The 20,288-nt window shown below is 35.0% G+C and overlaps 1 protein-coding gene across 2 annotated transcripts in view; it reads left to right on the top strand.

Annotated features, from left to right (window-relative positions):
* Positions 1-20,288, top strand: part of myo18b (myosin 18b) — a 281,470-nt gene that overhangs the window by 126,148 nt on the left and 135,034 nt on the right. For both annotated transcript variants that reach the window (XM_018090002.2, XM_018090005.2), the window contains exons 23-26: positions 1,016-1,081; positions 4,223-4,351; positions 5,564-5,707; positions 5,815-5,904. In XM_018090002.2, the coding sequence (XP_017945491.2) occupies positions 1,016-1,081; positions 4,223-4,351; positions 5,564-5,707; positions 5,815-5,904 (429 nt within the window). The remainder of the gene's footprint in view (positions 1-1,015; positions 1,082-4,222; positions 4,352-5,563; positions 5,708-5,814; positions 5,905-20,288) is intronic.

A 20,288-nucleotide genomic window follows, 5' to 3' on the forward strand; every position in this document is an offset into this window, starting at 1 on the left:
TTTATTAAGCTTTAGTCTGTCTATAAGATCATCCTCTTTTAAGTATGGGCCCCATTCTGATAGTGGTCACTACCCAGCGGCCCTGGAATAGCAGAGGGATAAAAACAAAGTGCCCCTCAATGCAAGAACACTGGAAACTAAGTAGTATGGGGCACCTTGATTTCTGAATGTGGAATTACCATTAGCCTGGACCTGGTGGCAAGTCCAGGGTTCCCTGGATACAAATGCGGGGGCGAAAATGTATGCCATAACGTGTAGGTGATTTTATATAACAAATGCTGATATTTTGTCCATATTGATGCATCTGGAAGTTTTAGAAAATACTGCATTGTTGGTTAAAAACAAAATTGGTTCTGAATAGTGCAGTTTGAATATTGCAGTGCATTTGTAAATAAGCCATTTTATGCCATGAAACTTCTTACTGAGAAAATCATTATTTTTGTGCCAAAGAAATACACAACCTTCAAGCAGGTCTTAAAAAATGTGCTGTGTGGGGTTAAACTGCTCAGTGTTCATATTGTATGATAAAAAATATCATAAATATGATATGACAATATGATATTATGATGCACAGCAAGCTGTGAGTTTTTGTTCTTATTTGTGCACTTTTTTTATTTCTACTTTTAGTACTTTGCTCTGTAACTAATTCCAAAATATATATCTTATGTACTTCTGTCTATTGCCAGCACCCACTATTTGCTTTATTTGGTCTTGATGTTTCTCAAGATTATTTACATTCTCTGCACTTTAAAAGCTGTTCACCCTACTCTCATATCTTCCCGCTGGTTTACGACGCTACTTTAAACTATATATGTAACTGACAATCATTTCAGTATTATTGCATAAGCTATGGCTTTTGTTTGACAAGACACAACTTAATTCCCTTCTCTATAGCTTTTATTACTGATGTGAAATGTAATCATAGCCTGCCGGCAGTGGAATATAGTACACTTTATCCCTGTATCACAGAATAAGCAATTTCTTTCTAAAACAATTTTCCCCCCCTTTTCTTTAGGCCGTGGAAGAACTTTTTCAGCTGCTTGACTTGGAAAAGAAGAGCGTCGTGATGGGGCGCAGCCAGGCATGTAATCTGGTTCTTGCTGATAGAAAAGGGAAATATCACTAATCTTAAGTGGAGTGCGCATGTGTTATGCCTTTAACAATTTGCTGCTGGATAGGAAATTCTCTTTAGGTGGATGACCTTCTCATACATAAGAACAGTGAATTTATCCATAGTAAGCAATCTGATAATGCTTTCATTTGCTAACTTGTAGTAGACCAATCAAATTTTATTGCTGATTGCTTGCTATGGGTAGCTGCACTGTTGCAATTGAACTGTGTTGTTGAACTCTAAATTGTCCAGCCTTAAACCTTTAGTCTACTTTTGGGCATAAATCTCTTGCTATAGTGTTTGTTCTTTGTGGCTTTAGATTTAAATTCTAAACATTTGTTTGCTGCTTCTCCCACATATAATGATTACATTTGGAGACACTTACCAACACATTCACCAACATTTGTAAAATAATGTTATAGGTTTCCCTGTTAATTTGCCACATAAAATGCATGTCTTGTAAAATTTACTGATCCCAACTGATGTTACCCTTAAAAGTGCAGGAATATTATTAAAGCTCAATATACTACTTTCCCAATGATCTACAAAAATGGGTTAAAACCATTTTTAGCACCTTTATAATTCTATATTTCAATAGAATGCTGAATGAGAACAGTTTTTTCCCACTGGACATAATGGTTACTCAACCTCATTGTAGCATGGTTGCAAACAGTTTACAGTCAGACAAGGGGTCTTAATTATGACTGCAAGTGCAGTGCGCAAAGTGCAATTTGCAGTGCAATCACCACATTTTTGTGATCAGCACCAAGTGCAACTATAAAGAAGTGCAAAGATCACATGTTAACAAAAAGTACCTGTACTGAATGGGGTTTTATGTGCAACTGACTATGAAAATTTCTGCGATCGTAAATGAGCTCTTTCTAAGCTCATATGGCAGAGGGCAAGTTGCTTGTCTGTCTGCCTCATCATATGATACAAGCTAATAATAAACTTAATAAAAAAGCAAGTATTTAAACTAAACCAATGGAATGCTCGTCATCTAATCTTCCCTCAGTAGGTAGGGAAGATTTAACAACAAGTGATAGGGACTGCATTTACTGTACAGAATCCCTACAGATGCTAATGGTGGCATTATGCATACTTTACTTCAAAACAATGAAAGTTAATTCCCTTAATTGTTCATATCATGAAATGTGAAAGTATTGGGTGCAGCCACCAGACCTAAACTGACATATACGGTACATACATTTTGGCACTAGCATGCAAATAACTAGGTCATAGTGCAGGTAATACTTACATGGCTCATTATGCCCCTAGATAATGTAACAATGCTGCCTATCATCCTTAATCCAATCCAATCATCCTTAATCCAATCCAATAAATTGCATTCCACATGATCATGCTACTTGCTTTTGCTCACTTGTTAAGGTGCTGCTACATCATGCCTGCAAAAAAAAGATAAAATGGCACTTTAATTTTACTCCTCAGTACTGTACAATGATTTCCACCCAGTGGGACAAACAATTAATTTACCAAATGCCTGCATTGTACTAAAATCAAAATGAGGTCCATGGAGTTCTGATGTCCAGCCTGTGGTGAGACCTAGGTTCCTTGATTATTACATTCTGGGTATTGTATAAACCAGAATTGTTTGAGAAATGTTATATTTTTCTAGATATTAAGATATGTTCTGAAATCATCTTGTGCTCAGTTTCTGGCATCATAGATTTCTTGGATGTGACGTAATGTGGCCATGCCTGTCTAATAAGAAATCTGGTGCGCACAAAGTGGTGAAGCCATTAGAATGAAGCTGATTTTGCAGAAGTTTTGAAGAACTCATTGGGGTAGTGCAGTTAACACAGTCATTATTAAAGCAATCACACTCTTAATGAGGCATTACTCCATCACCACTAATTCTGTGTCTATTGCTGTTAATGCAATGCAAGTAAAAAGTGATCATTGATTCAAATTTCTTAGAACAGTTTATGATATGTAAGTTTGGCTTAAAAAAGCAAATTATTTATTTCTTTAAATGACATTCAGAAACAAGTTAAAAATAAAGGCACACTTTTTTAAATAGTCATTCTCTGATTTGCTACAGGTTTTTCTAGCAGTTTAAAGGTTCTTAGACTTTTGGTGGCTACAGGCCGGTTCTAGCCCTGCTCTTTCCAAAGTTATTTACACAAAGAAAAATAGTGATTGCAAAACCCAGTCTATAAATGTAATATGTACCAATCCAATAAACAGCTTATGTAAAGCTGGCTATAAATGTATCCATTTTTTTTTCTATGAACATTGGATGGTTCCTTAATTAAGCAGGTTTGAAGCTTTCATCTGCCAATGCAATACGTAGACAAGTACATAGTTACATAGGGTTGAAAAAAGACCAGGGTCCATCAAGTTCAACCCATCCAAGTAAACCCAGCACACACAACCCACACCTGGTGCATTAAAGGAAAGGATTTTTTCCACCCAAATGAATGGAACAATTGAAAGGTGGACATATGTACAGTATCTGTCCATCAGCCCATGGGCCTATCGGTCCATGACAGATAGGACCATGAAAAAATTGAGAAAGCCTGTCAGATAACAAACAAAGTGTCTTAACACAGCAAGTCCAGTTATTACTTATTACTACAGATGAAAAAGCAATACATTAATTGGCTCCTTGTACTACTTGCAAGGTAATTAATTCAGATTAAAATCAGCAAATCAGTGCTGCAGAAAAATATTAAAAAAAAAAGTTTTAGTTCTCGATTTAAAACGATTCCACAAATGGTGACATAGAGGCAGATATTTGTCTTTACTAGACTGGCTTTCTATTTATTTTTGTGTGATTACATAATTTTAAAAAAAGATACATATATAGTCAGTCAAGTTCTTATAACTGATACTTTTGACTTCAGTTCAGTTGACATCTTCTGTGCAAATGCCATGCAGGTAAGTCAATAGAATATTTATAATTAGATTTTTGTTGCTTCTCTTTGAAAAGTATTTCAAAGATACAGATAGGTATGGTTAGAAGGAAGCCATCATTTGCACCTCAAAAAAAAACTGCATATTGAATTGATTGTACTGTACATACACCCTGAAACATACAAACATTATTATTCCAGTGGAATTTTGTAATTAATCTAGTTTTCTCTGCAGGTCTTCCTGAAATCAGGGGTTCTGCCCAGACTAGAGAAGCAGCGGGAGAAGACAATTTCACAAAGGATGGTCCTACTGCAAGCTGCATGCCGGGGGTTTCTGTGCCGGCAAAAGTACAAAAATCTAAAGGCAAGAGAATTGTAACACTTTCATTTGCATTGGTCTACTGTCTATTTTAAGAAAGATTTTAGAGAACAGGAATCTGGATTGGCTAGAAGAGTTAGTGGTTCACTCTGAATGCTGATGTGTATAATTAAAGGGATTCTTCACCTTTAAATGAACTTTTATGGTTTATCAATTTTCACGTTTGTTTTTCTAAATAGAATAAACTCACATAACGCATGGTTGAATATTTATTAATATAAAAAACTTGAATATCTCAAATTTTTCAAAAACATGAAAAACTAAAAAAAAATTCACATTTTAGAATATGATTTGCCTTGCCTATGACAACTGCCATTGACTTCTATAGAAACTTGCAAGCTTTTTAAGCACAAAAAAAGTGAAATTTAGAAAAAAAGTCAAACTGGATTGTTGATAAATCACCCCCATAGTATGATGTAGAGAGTGATATTTTGAAACAATTTGAAATTAGTCTAAATTTTTTTTATTTGTGTTTATTTATTGTTCAGTAGCAGCTACCTGGTTGCTAGGGTCCAAAGTACCCTAGCAAGCTGGCAGTGGTTTTGATGAGAGACTAGAATATGAATAAGAAAGTGCCTGGATAGAAAGAAAAGTAATACAAAATTACAATAAAATTGTAGCCTCACAAGGTAATAGTTTATGTCTGGGTCACTAACACCTATTTGGAAGCGTTTAAGAGTCAGAAAAAGAAGGCAAATAATTCAAAAAATATAAAAAGTTCAATATTGAAGATCAGTTGAAAAGTTGCTAAGAATTGGCCAATCTATAATATAATATAAAATTAGTTAGAATATGAACAACCCCTTTAAATGGCATACATTTTTAGGTGGGTCACAGTAAATGTAGCTTCATATTATGCATCACCACTTTCTTACTAAATATACACAAATATATAGTGACACAGTAACTATATGTAGCACAGCAACGATTGGGTTTTGGTCTGTGTGAAAAACCTGAAGCATCTGTAGAAAACCCAAAGACAGCAAAGCACATAAAGTTCCTCTCATTTAGTGCAATGTTAAAAATCAGTCTCAAGATGCTAAAATATAGTTTAAATATAGTTTCCAGATGATTTTCCCTTTAAATATCAATAGGTAGAAAAGTACCTCAATGTCCCATTTACCATGTTATACATTTTTATGATGTAAATCTCAAACAATATAGTTAATGTTTTGTGTTCTCACATTTTTTCTTCAGATTCAGTTAATTGCTCTCAAATGTTTACAGAAGAACATTAGGAAGTTCTACTTAGTTAGGCACTGGCCATGGTGGAAAATTATCTGTCATTTTCGCCCCTCTCTTTCTGTTAATATCGATGAGGAGAAATTCAAGGCAAAACAGGTATGGATAATCATCAGGGTCAGGCAACAAATTTTGATTGGCATTTAGTGTGGCAACAGTGGCATAGTTAGTCTAACTTTCTTTAATCTTGTGGATTATTTCCCTAGGAAGAAATCACAGTATTATCGCTAAAATTTAAAAAGTCTGAAAAGTCTCGGAATGAGTTGCGCCAGAATGTTGACCTATTAGAAAGCAAGGTAGGTCTCTTTAAATCATATGTTTGCAATTTATAGGGATAAGATATGCCTCAGTACAGGAGGATTGACTTAGTACTTCTAGACTTGGTTCTATTGAACAGTAAAGTAAGATATAGGCTAAATGGGGGTACTTTATTAAAAGGCATAATATTTGCTTCAGGTCTAGTAACCCATAGCAACCAGTTAACATTTTCTAGTCACCAGTTTAAAATCAAAGATTTCAATAGGAGCTTTGGGTTACTAGATCCTGAGCAAACAGGAGCAGTGGCCAAGGATATCAGGTAAATAATTATAATAACTGGAGGGTGACTAACATTTTGGCACCCCCATGATGATACCTTTAGTTCTCCTTCAATATCCAACTTATAAACTTATTTGTCTGAAGTAGCACCACAAACAAATATAAATTTAGCCTGTAATATTTTTTGCATAAATGCCCAAAATTCACTCCATCTGTGCAGAGATGGGTAGCTGCCACTGATTACAGCCATGGCCGGTATTGGCCAGTATTGGAAGTCTGTCTGCCAGCAGAGAAACTGCCAGAGTAAAAATTAGCCTTTAAAATCTGGGGGAACTCTCAAACCAGCCAAAATAACATTTCACAACTAACAGAATTTCCTATTCCAATAAGTGAAGTCTGGCTGGTTTGGGGAGATTTTCAAAATGGTAATTTTAAATCGGTGCTAGTACTGTTTTAAGATATATTTGGTACTAAAGCTGATAAATTATTATTTTTTTATTATTATTGTGAGTAATAGTAATATATATATATACATGTTATGTGTGCTTGCAATCTTCATGTCAAACACTGTCATCAGGAACAATTGCTTCCATTTGTGAGCTGCTAATGCTGGTAAATATTATACTGCTTTTTTAACTTATATCATTTACGATGTCTGCATAAATTTCCCTATTGTCCTCCCCCCTTTTGAGATAAGGTATTCATTGAAACTACAATAAAGTGCAAAATACTCATAATCAACTTTAAGTAATCATGAGGTGAGGAATGGTGATAATGAATTGTTTGTTAGAAAAGGCTGTTAATGCATTCTCATTTTACTGTTAGCTAAATATTTTCTCATAGATTTTTAGCACATCTTGTGGGTTCTCTCGTTTATACTTCACTCTCTAAATAGCAGAGTAGAATGGAAAAATATTTTAAAGAACCTAGGGGCAGATTTACTAAATATCAGACTGGGTCCAGTGAGATTAACAGTCGTTTCATATATTTTCCTTGGTTTTGCTGACATTCAGGTAGATGTGTAATGAACTGACACATTTATTAAAGCATTTCTTGCTTAGATCATGACAGTTAATCATAATAAGTTCAACTGCTCAAAGCAGTCATACTCTATTCTGTATTGTAGGGGTTATAGGGGTAGGAGTTCACTGACAGTGTTCTGAATGGTTGATGTTCGGCATATAAATGAGTTTTTATAAATACACTGCAATTTAAAAGGTGCATAATGGTTTGAATTTTTTTTTTTTTTAACTATGTAACTACAAATCAGTTGTAATGCAGAAAATTATATGGGAATTGATCCATTCCACATATATTGCATCGCAGACACCTTACAGGGTAGTCCATGGATATACTGTAGCAGTACAGAGCCCCATAGTAATCCTTAAATTTAATAGCATAGAGTCCCTTTGAGCAATCCATGCATACATTAGTAATCGACAGATAGAAAAGTAGAGCTCCCTTAAGCAAATAAGCACACTGCTCCTTTAAACATAGTGGCACTCAGTACTTGGTCAGACATCCAGCCTTGTTGAGTCTGTTGAGTCTCCATCCTACTTTTCACAACACCTTGGTGTTGACCTCCCCAATTAGGCTTACACCAGATTTTATTTAGTTGAAATGTTAGGTTTTGGCCTTGCAGGGGCTTGCCCAGCCTTCCAAAGGGCCCCAAAGGAAGCCCCATGTGTTTCAAGCATACCACTTGAAATACTGGGGTATTATTATTATTAACGTTTATTTATAAAGCACCAACATATTCCGCATCGCTGTACAATAAGTGGGTTTCATACATTGGACATCCAGAGTAACATATAAAGCAATCAATAACCGATACAAGAGGTGAAGAGAGCCCTGCCCAAAAGAGCTTACAATCTAGGGAGAAGGACAAGGAAAGAAGCTGTAATGGTATATAGCATGCCAGGAGACTGCAGGAAGAAAGAGAGATATGGGGCTTACCCAGGTAAAGTGACCATAAAAAGGGTCCATTTCCACCTCTGCTGGGTGGGAGGCTACTTGTTGGGGTTGCCATGGTGCCACAGCAACAACCTGTATAGTGCTCCTTTTGCCCTAATTTGAAAAATGTATTATACAGGTGACTAGCTTTATTGATTCAGGAAGATAGGGAAATTGTAAGTAATCTATGGAGCCAAATGTATAAACACACAATAGGTTAGCACATTCTGTGCCAGATGCATGTTAACTGACTTTGCTATTTAACCCTAATAAATACTATAATTCCACTACAGCTTACAGTATAAAAATAACAATCTGCAAGCAAATCATTTTTCATGGTTGTTCAATTGTTTCCTGGCACAAATAGAATAACTTTACATTTTCTCAATTATGTTTGATTAAACTGTAATTTTTCCAAGCCTTTTTCTTAAGTGTTGTAATAATGGAGGGTTGTATATTTAGTAGATTATAGTCTGTAGTCACTTGACCCGTTGTCCAAAAAAAAAAAAAAAAAAATTTGTGTGTGTGTGTGTATATATATATATATATATATATATATATATGTAAATATAATAATTTAAGCATAACTGTGTTACTTCGGTATTTACCCATATAGAGTGGTGCAATGTAATTAATTGGGCTTATTTACTTAAGTGTATAAAGCACAATTTTCGGTGCAAGTTGCCGTGTTTTTTACCCATTATCCAGCATTTAGCCCACAATTCCAGAAGTAGAGGAGAAGTAGCTGACACAATTGTGTGTAATTTCTAGCGTGCATCAAAATGACGGCTGAGCCTAATTCATTTGGTGATTTTAATTGTGGGTTTTACAGCCCATGCAGTTAAAACCATGGAGCTGCTACCACCTTCAAGGTGTTAAAAATGCACAAGCACTAAGACTCTGTGCTTACTAGCTGAACTCGAATGTTCTTGTGGTGGACTCTTCTTTTGTTTGTACCCTATAAAGAAATGCTATGTTCCATGCTGAAACTTTGTATTGCGAGAAATTTCTACATTGGTATCTTGATCCCTTGTGCTAGCTACAGTATTATATTACTAGTGGCTACGTTGCTGAAGGACATTTTTACATAAAACACCCTTATTGTTCTAAATTGCCAATATTTGAATGTCATGTAAACACATAAGCAAGGAACAATATTACCTATGTTAGAATAAACAAAACACAAACAAAAATCAATACATTTGCATTTCTCAATGTCATTTATAGACTGTAAAGTCTATCATGTGAATCTATATTAAATACAATGCAGTTTTGATCAGCAAGAAGATCTAGGCTTGTGAGTTTAAAGAGTTAAAAGAGACATTTAATTTAATGAGACTGGGTAGAAAGCAAACTTTTTGCTTGTGAATGTATTTAGAATGAAAAGGGAAATGTAATTATCTCTGTAGGGACATTTTCATAAAAACACACTAATCTCTGTATTTAAGTGTACAGCACCTGTTCAGTGACAATACATTGCCTGGTGGTACATTTCTACTCATCAGGGGGCAATCAACGTCATTTTTAGTTCATACTTTAAATAATTTAATGGCATAAGAGTATGGTACTGTATGCTACCCCTTAATTCCTGGCAGCTTATTGTCTACACACTTCAACAAAAGTAATAACTAATTTAAGCCAATTTTGTTCAGAGATTTATGCATTTGATTCATGCCTAACATTCTTTCTAAGTTCTAAGTTTATTTTGGAAGTATATATATATATATATATATGTTGGGCATAATATTTTTACATTATTTGGTTAGGGAATATTCAAATGAATTATTTTTTAGAGAATTCATTAAAAAATATTATTTCCATCTTAAATATAGCAATGAAACATAAAATTAGAAAACATTTGCATCTTGTGTCTTCATTCTTGTGTGTACCTTTGGCAATTGGCATTGACAGAATTTAATGCCAGTGATGCATTCATCCCCTGGCTATTGATCATTGACATACTCAGAATGGGTTATTGATCAGTAAAGGGGTCCCACACAACAAATACAAAGGTTCTTAAAAGGAATTTAAAGAACGCTAACAGCTACTTTAGAGGAATGATATTAGTTATGGGATCTTCCTAACACATATTCTGTTTCCAGACAGCACTTGAAAGTATAAACTATAGTTATCTCTGTCCCGCAAAATAATTATTTAGCTCCACTGACCAAATATCAGATTTGTAGAGTGTTTTGAAGTTAGTTGGGCCTGCATATTCCGTGTAGAGAAGGTGGCATTTTGATAATAAAAGATCGTCATTTTGTTTTAAATTTAATTGGTTTTATGATAAAAAGGTTTATGAAGGGAAATGAAAAATCAATCCTTCAGTTACCAAGTCAGCATTAATGTAAAAGAAAAGGTAGCAAATAAGAAAAATCAAACAAACACAAACCATAAAAAGAACTACCTTGTGAAATTAATAACGTCAAACACAAGAAGGTTTGCAAGTCTATGTATTTCAGAGGTTCCCTGTCTGTGATACAATTTATATACAATCAAATACCAGAAGGCATTGCTTCACCATATAGTCTCAGATACAAGTGGACATTTCTTCCCCTTATAGTGTATAATAAGATTGCTGTTTGAGGCTTCAAGAGCTTTTCTGCCATATTTTGTTCTTCCATTTGCTCCCTGGATGGTAGTTGGCTTGTACATGCAGTAAGCACTATGTTCAGTAATGCAATATGCACACTGTGCACCTTTTTCTGTCTAAATCTTGTACCAGGTGGTGATCTTCCTGGTGATCAGGAAGTGGGTGTGGATGGTGGTTTGTGATATGGATGCTTTACTTTAGAATAAATGTGGCATATGTGGAAAGAGTATAATATAATATTTAACCTTTTAGTTATGTTGTATGTGTTGTGTGATTATTATACATGAAACAATGATCACATGCCACCTTTTTGTTGATGTTCAAATAGGGTAGCAAGGCCTGTGAGATACTGTAGCACAGGGATTCAGAATACATTTAATGTATGGAAATATCATTACCTCACCTTTGTCAGAGGCAATAGATTTTGGGAGAGTAAAGATATGTGATGGATGTCAATAATTGAATGAAGAAAACAAATAATTGCAATTCAGTTATCACTGTGGGATATTAAGCAAGATCCAGCATAAATCAATATGCTTGAATTTGTCCAATGAGATCAATAGTTAGAATTTATTGGGTCAAAATCTTAAAAGAAAACTAAACTCCCAAACAATGTGATCTCTGAGGGAGCACACAGCCCATCACACTAAATGGTGGATCAAGGGAAAAGATATTAAAGGGCAGTAATTACTGAAACCTTTATTGACAATCGCTTAAAAAGTTCCATATAAAAGCCATCCATAACAGACTAGATGTGAGTACTTATCAGGCATACTACTATAACGCAACGTTTCAGGAAACTTGTACCCCCTTTCTCAAGCGCAGTAGCGTGGCCATCTCACATATTTCAAAGCACATCTGTTTGTCGTTCCGTACATAAGAAGAAGACGGAAGTGACGTAATAGGTCACCATGGAAACCTAACACACTTAGGGGCATATTTATTATGCTGTGTAAACGGCGGGAAAATTTGCCACACATCGCCAGGCTTCGCCGTGTAAAAATGGCGTAAAAACGGCGTAATTCTTTTACGCGTTTTTTCATCCACCGGAACTTATGGAAAATTACGGGGTAATATCCGGCGTAATATCTGGCGTTCAGATGGCGATCTTTTCCATTTATTTTACACAGCTTTTTACTCTTTTTTTTTCGGCGAATTAGTTTTACACAGCATAATAAATACGCCCCAAAGTGTTCAGCATACATGGAAGCCGGTACACCACCAGCGTCAATATTACCCAAATATTAGCAAAGTCAATATAAGCACAAAAGCTGTAAGGGCATAAATCACACGTTAGATAAACTTGGCAGAAAAAACGTATGGCATATACACAGGTATTTCTGCAAATCATTGTACATTAGAGTAAAGGCATTGTGATCCAATTATTATCACAAGAACAAATATAAATCAAAATCCCTATTAAATCCTTTGGGGGCCAATGCATCCAATCGGTGTATCCATTCAACTTCAGTTTTTTTCAAAATAGAAACATGATCACCACCCCGCCTAGGGGGCGGAACATGTTGTATAACCCCAAATTTTAGGTCTTCTGATATATGTCCGATATCCAGACAATGTCTACATACAGGAAGAGTTGTATTACCTGTATTTATATATATATATATATATATTCCAGTTTGGTGAGATTCTTTAATAGGTCACTTAACATAAAATAAACTATCTGTTGGTTAAGTATTCATTCATATTTCATATATATATATATATATAAATACAGGTAATACAACTCTTCCCGTATGTAGACATATATATATATTCCAGTTTGGCGAGTTTCTTTAATAGGTTACTTAACATAATATAAACTAGCTGTTGGTTAAGTATTCATTCTGGAGGTATAGTTTTCCTTTAAAACATTCATGGTTAATCCATGTTTCATGGTATTGTATTTTTAGACACGTGCGAACCTTGAGGTACTTTGAAGCTGCCCTCCACATAAATATTGATTTAATAAAGCAGCAGGTAAATCAACATAACAGCTTAGTAGGGATGAGCACATTTTTTTCACCCGGCATAGATTCACAGCAAAAGTTTCCTATTGGCATTTTTTTTTTTAGAAAAACCTCAAAAAAACACAAGAAAAAGCTGCAAAAAAATAATCATTGACTTCAATGAATTTAAAGGGAGAAAAAACATTTAGAAAAAAATGAAAAATTTGCCCATTGACATTTGACATGAGAAAAACTTCCACTGATTTATAATGCATTTGGGGTGAGAAAAAACTCCAATTGACTTCAATGCATTTGAAATGAGAAAAAACACTGATTTGAATGAGTTTCACAAAAGTTTTACATTTTGCTTTGCCGATAATTTGCAAAACTGCAGAAAAGTTCAGGGAAGGCATTGGTTAACTGCAAGGCAAGAGAACTAAATAAGTTATTATTAATGATTATTTAATTACCACCTATATCAATGCTGAATGTTGCGAATCTGTCCCGTTTCGTTTCACCCCCAAAATTTGTGAAATGACAGGAAAATTAGCGAAAATGGCAAAAGATCCACGTAATGCTTTGTCGTGCAACTTTTTTGTTGCCCACCTATGTTTTTTGCTGCAAGAGCACCTATTTTGATGGGACCGCAACCATTTTGCCGAGAGCGCAACATTTTTGATCCTCGACAAATTTTTCCACTTCCACTGATTTTGTGTTTGGGGTGAGAAAGAACTCCCCCTGACTTCACTGCATTTGAAATGAGAAAAATCACACATTTTTTACATTTTGCTTTGCCGATAATTTGCAAAACTGCAGTAAAGTTCAGGAAAGCATTGAAGTTAATGAGCATTTCTTTGAGGCGTTTTTACTCATCACTACAGCTAAGCTAAATTTAGTATAATATGATCACCTACAAGGCAAGAGAACTAAAAACGTTATTATTAATGATTATTTAATTACCACCTATATCCATGCTGAATGTTACACTCTGTGGTAATAGCTGTGGCTATGTCTGTTTGTATGTTAAGTGGATATACCTGAAATGTATACCTGAAATTTTTATAAGAGACTGTAGGAAGTTGCATTTTACCCTTTCTTTGGTTAGGTAAAGGCATGGATCAGTGTGGGTAAATGCATACTGCAGACTAAACGGCAGTTTTTCAATCAAGACAAGAGCACTCTGAGTGCAATTAGTGTGTGTTAATAACATTACCACAGTTTAAGAATAATTGTTGCCTAAAGGTGCCGATAGATACTGAAGGTCTTTCCAGCCAAACAAGTGCCTAAACCCTTAGGCTAATAGAGAAAAGGTGGTTTATGAAGAGCAAAGCAATATAAGTTTTGCTATCTAAACAGTTTTGTGTGTATTATGTGGAAAAGAAAACAAAGTCATAATTACATTCTATGGGTTAGACAATTGTAAAGCCCATGGAATTTCAGTATATGCATTATATTTTAGCAAATTACAGAAAAAAGATATACAGCTCTCAATATCTGTAAAATTTGGCCAGACATTAATTTTATGATAATTTATTCCAGCTCTGACTTTCTAAGCTTCAGTTCAAAGATGTGAATAGAAAATGCCTTTTCCCCAGTGAAGGAGAAAACCTACTAACATTTTTCAAGGAATATAAAATATCAATTCTAATATTTCTTAAATACCCTATTAGCATTAGCGAATTGTACTAAAACAAACTCTGTTTTTAATTAAAACGTAAATCTTTCATAATTTTTCGTTCCCTATCTAAAGTATGTTTTGGTAAACATTATTAATGATTTATACAATTTAGAGTAGGGCTTACATGCTTCAAAGTTATTTGCAAAAGGGCAGGCTCTCCAATCATATATTCACTTATTTGTGGATTAATGAGGCACAAGGATGGAAGATCTTTCAGACTTAAAAAGAGTTTGATGATGTTATACACTAAAGGAATGATTCAGAATAATAAATATCAACAGAATTCATTTGACAGACAGCTTTGAAGCCTGAGAAACACAGATAAAATGGATAAATGTACATGGACTATATCACTTGTCCTTGTAAGTAGCTTGTAGCTGCCAGTATAGACAGGATATTTTTTCAAAGTCTTTTTGATCTTTAAATATATTTGATTGCCTGTAATATAAGCTACTACTGGTCATATTTTTTTAGTCCTAGAGGATGGACAGGGCAGATTTATTAAAGACTGAACTAGGGTATTCAGAAGTATCCCCGGCAACTCTTTTGCCATTTTCTGTTTCTTCTTTACAAAATGACATTTATCAAGGGAGACAGATGTCAAAGTGCATCCTATTTTAGGCAGTGATCACTAAAACCCACCTAAATCATCAAAATTTTTTGGGGGATTGATATTAACATAGTCATATTCTCGACATGAATTCAATAGATTTTAAATCCATAAAAGAAATATTTTACATTGGTAAAAATAATCGTTCATTGATAATGATAAGAGAATCTGTCCCGTTATGGTTTACTGTAAAATTGGCAGAACGGTGAAAAATCCACGAAGCGCATTTGTCACTGCAACTTCTTTGTCACGGGCATCTTTTTTTGTCGCGAATGCTTGTTTTGACACACTTGCACCCGTTTTGATGCAACCGTGCCCATTTTGACGCTTACATTTTTACGCAGTCAAGCCCATTTTTACATGACACGCCTATTTTGACACGCGACAACTTTTTTGCAGTGAATTTTCATGACAGTTTCGCTCATCACTAGTCGTTGAGCATTTTTCAGTATTTACAGAGGACTACTGATGTGAAAGGAAATAGACTATGGGGTTGATTCACTAAAGTGCGTTAAAACGAGTGCTATGCTTCTTATTTTTTGCGACAACGCACGATTCACTAAAAGGACAGGCGTCATAATTAAGACGCAATGTTCTTTGCATTATTTATCTCGGGATGATCGGTTTTCTTGCGTTAATTCCCGCCGCGTGAGTTATTTCCTGCTGCGCGTGATATATTTCGCCACTTGCTAAATTAGCGCATGATTTTACGCACGTAACCATTACTTTCGGAAAACTACTTTTCTGAAAATTACCATTTCCCTGAAAACTGGAGGATGCATCACTCTAGGGCCAACACAGACTTGAAAAAATCCCACTGCAAAGTCCATGTTGTGTTGCCAAAAGCTCACGAACCGCAATTTTCTGAAAGTACTGCCTGCCCCAAGTAGGTGTTAATTTTCGCACAGACTAATGTGATATTTAGCGCGTTTAATGCTTCATATGTAGGGATGTAGCGAACCTCAAAAAAAAAGTTCGCGAACCTGTTCGCGAACTTCCGCCGAAAATTGCGAATATTCGCGAACTTTGCGAACCCCATAGACTTCAATGGGAAGGCGAACTTTAAAACCTAGAAAAGCCATTTCTGGCCAGAAAACTGATTTTAAAGTTGTTTAAAGGGTGCCACGACCTGGACAGTGGCATGCAGGAGAGGGATCAAGCAAAAATTTCTCTGAAAAATTGACACACGCTGTTTTTCGAAATGATCGGTAATTTTGCGACTTTTTCGTAATTTCCAGCGCTTTCATAAAGTTATCGTAAGTTTTGCGACTTTTTCGGAGCATTCGTAACGTTATCGTAAGTTTTGCGACTTTTTCGGAGCATTCGTAACGTTATCGTAAGTTTTGCGACTTTTTCGAAGCATTCGTAACGTTATCGTAAGTTTTGCGACTTTTTCGGAGCATTCGTAACGTTATCGTAAGTTTTGCGACTTTTTCGGAGCAGTCGTACTGTTATCGTAAGTTTTGCGACTTTTTCGGAGCATTCGTAACGTTATCGTAAGTTTTGCGACTTTTTCGGAGCATTCGTAACGTTATCGTAAGTTTTGCGACTTTTTCGGAGCAGTCGTAACGTTATCGTAAGTTTTGCGACTTTTTCGGAGCATTCGTAACGTTATCGTAAGTTTTGCGATTTTTTCGGTGCCGGCGAACCCAAATTGCGAACATCACGAAAAGTTCGCGAATTTGCGGACTTGCGAACACCCGATGTTCGCGCGAATTAGTTCGCCGGCGAACAGTTCGCTACATCTCTATTCATATGTGTTTGTGAATCATTCATTAGTATTATATCTATGCGAGAATTAACGCAATGCGTTCTTCTATTATGTTTACCCATGTACAGTAGGTGTCCTGTTCGCTATGTATGATTGGATCATAACTCTAAGGTCATGCTTAATAAGAACTTGTTGTTAGCTTTGCCATGTAATATATTATACATTTGAGATTAACATATACTTGATTTTTTTTGTTACTCTCCCGTCTCCATTTCCCTCTAGCTTTCTTTATCCTCCCCCTTTTTCCTTTTTTTTTAATAAAATAAAATAATAAAGCAGGATTGCTTAAAAAAAATATTTAATAGAGAAATGGCATCTTGTACGTCCTGATGTGTAAGGTCTATGTTAAATTGCATATTTTATCACATTTTGTTTCGGCTATTTTTCCCAAGGAAATGCTGCTGGAACAAGATGGATAGAAAAGTCGCTGAGAAAAGTCAATGACAATCACAGCAGTTCTAGCAGAACTCCAGGGACTAATACCTCAAAATGCAGACATTGATGTTTTGGGGAGATATATACTTGTGGGTGCCATAACAGCTCTGTTCATTGATTATTTTTTAGAGACACTTCTCAATAATTTGTACTTGACATGTCTTTTACAGAATCAGAAAGATGTATGTAGTTTAAACCGAAAGGCATTACTATTTTTTTTTTTTTTTTACTCTGTCAATGCAATTATGTAGCTTGTATTGGTTATGCTACAGCATAGACATGAAATTCATTATTTTCTCAAAAGCTGTCTCATAATTATAGAGTTGAGTATTTGTTTATGGATTAGCTTGCAGAACAAAGACGAAAAGCCCTCTGATTGGGGATCACAACAGTTTCTTACAGGGAAATATTTGGCTTTCAGGCCTAAAGAAGAAAGCTTAAAGAAGAACATGATTACAAATGCTATATATTATATACTGTACTTACTATACCATCCCACAGGTTAAGCAGCCAGTGGCTCTGTATATAGTCAGTGTGCTCTGGTCTTTGTTGAGAATCTAGGGATTGCCTTCATTTCTAATACTAAATTCTATGCTGCGATTTAATTTGAATTTAACATTCAATATTACAGGATGTAATTATAGTTTTACTTTTTGTACTGTATATATACTGTATAATTTAAGTTGGCCTATAAGCTCAGGTCCATGGACAGCAGCCCAGAGCATGTAACTGCAGAAAAGCATTTTTGAAGCCAGAGATCTTCACTGTTTTTTGGTCTTTAGTTCTTAGCTGACAAGCTCTTTAAATTCATTGAGGCTTACTTATGAGTGGTAGGCTTGACTGATAGGCTTGAATGCAGGGCCCTCATTACCAGGTATATAAGTTTGTCTTTATGTCATTTGCTATAAACCCTTAGGTAAAGCACTGAGAAATATGTTGGCACTTTGTAAGAAAATGTAATTCTCAGTTTATAGTCTTCTTGCTTACTGAAGTGAGGAAACAGCATTTCCACACAAAGGCCATAGAATGCCTGCATATGAGCTCTTGTTAACTTGATAGTTCTGTACTGGCCTTAAACCTAATAGGCCTATAGTTTCAGTGTGCTGAACTACAATAATAACATTGTAGTTACCAACTAAATACCAGCTAATAGACAACTTATTAGAATCTTTCAGCACAAAATGTCTGCAGGTGAAATATAATAAAAAGCTGCACAATGACACATTATTGCACAGGTTCCAGGTACCTATAGGAACCAATAAGCAAGCACTTTGGCCTCACAACACTGGGGGTGCTGAATTGAATTCTATCATGGGCACTATATAAAAGGATGTATGTTTTCCTGTGTTTGTGTTTGCTTCTCTGGTTTCCTTGCACAAAAACATACAGGCAGGATTATTATCTTTTGTATAAATTTACTTTATTTTGTGTGTGTGTGTGTGATAGGGATCTTACATTGTGAGCTCCATTGCGGCAGACTCTTATGCGAATGATAAACAATCATAAAGTGATGCGTAAATATCATATATCAATAAAAAATAGCATTTAGCACCAATTTGAAGATACTGTATATATCAGAATGTTATTCCACTATCCATCAAGTATGACTTTGGTTACATAGTGCAAGTAGCAGTTAAATCATTACTACTTGTGGCGGTGTTCAGATGCCACTACATACAGAAGACTGCATCAGGGGACCCCCTATTGGTTACTTGTTAACCGCATTTTTTGCTAGACAATGAGATGGTATTAACCCATGTTGGCGCCTATGCATTTTCCAATTCTAGAACGGGAAAAGACCACAGTGGGTTGTTATTACCACAGCTACAAGTAACAAGGATCAAAAGTCTGTGCATACTGTAGCCCTTAATAATTCTTCTAATAAAATAAGTGTTCTGAAAAGTGTGCATGAAAGAATAAACAGAAACTACCAACACATTACTTATATGCAGAGCCATAAAACAAATTTACAGGATATTTTACAGCTAATTAGCATAATTTGTGGGTATTTATAGGTGCCAGGAAGACATTGTTAATTTCTGCATTTAACTAAAGAACTGCTTCTCCCTTTTGTACAACTCCCTACCCTCCATTAGCGACAGACTTTGTTTTTAGCTCTTAGAAGCTATGATAATTTTTTAGCAAGCCCTGGGACATTGCAGCATAATTGGGTTATTAATGAATGAATTGTTAAACAGAGTCTTTCATGTTATAAACAAAGAATGTGCCAACTGCTGTTTAGCTGTTTTAGAGATATTACATTTAAAACTATATTTCATATATACCTTTTTCTATTTTGCATTGAACAAGAATATAGCTGAAATATTTTTAGGAGATTTTAAATAATAGGGTATACATTCATTTTGTTTTCTTATAAATGGTTACATGGGCATGGGTCATTTTACATATGAAGCTTGTTTTATCAGTTTGCAGGCTATGGGTTACTAGATATAGGCAAATGTAAGATATATTCATTACTTATAGAGACCTAGACACTTGTACCCTCATATGTAATAAAAGACACTAAGGGGGTGGTTTATCAATGTTTGCATTTAAATTGTTGCCGTGATTCAAGTTTTTTTGTGCTAAAACTTCCAAAATTTTAGTCATGGTTCAAAAACTCGAATGACTGATATTTACTAAGTGCAAAAAAACCAAAAACTCGAATGTGAAACTTTGGAATCAATGGGAGTTGTCCTAGGCAAAGTCAAGCCAAATTTTTAATTCAAAATTTGGGAATTTTGTCAAAAATTTGAGGTATTTGATTTTTTTTTTATTCAAACAAGTTTTCCATATTAATAAATAAGCAAACATTTGAGTGAGTAAAATGTGAGTTTATTCAAATTACAAAAAAACACTACAAATTCACAAACTGATAAATGAGCCCATATGTTTGACCATACAGTATCCCAAAATATTTGCTTTTAAGCAAGTGATCAGTAAATGCTAGCTGCGGTTTGGTTGCTATAGGTGCTCAAACTTTCTAACTTTTACTACATTTCTAATTAAAGGCTCACTAAGGAGACTTCATGGTTGTGTAACCATTTTTGTCTCTGTATTTTTTTAGATAAGATTATACTTTGTTACTATGTACTATGTTCTACTCCAAATATAAGACTGAGTAAGAATATTTGGATGACTCTGATTTTTAACAAGA

Source organism: Xenopus tropicalis, chromosome 1, assembly GCF_000004195.4.
Source record: "Xenopus tropicalis strain Nigerian chromosome 1, UCB_Xtro_10.0, whole genome shotgun sequence".
NCBI lineage: Eukaryota > Metazoa > Chordata > Amphibia > Anura > Pipidae > Xenopus > Xenopus tropicalis.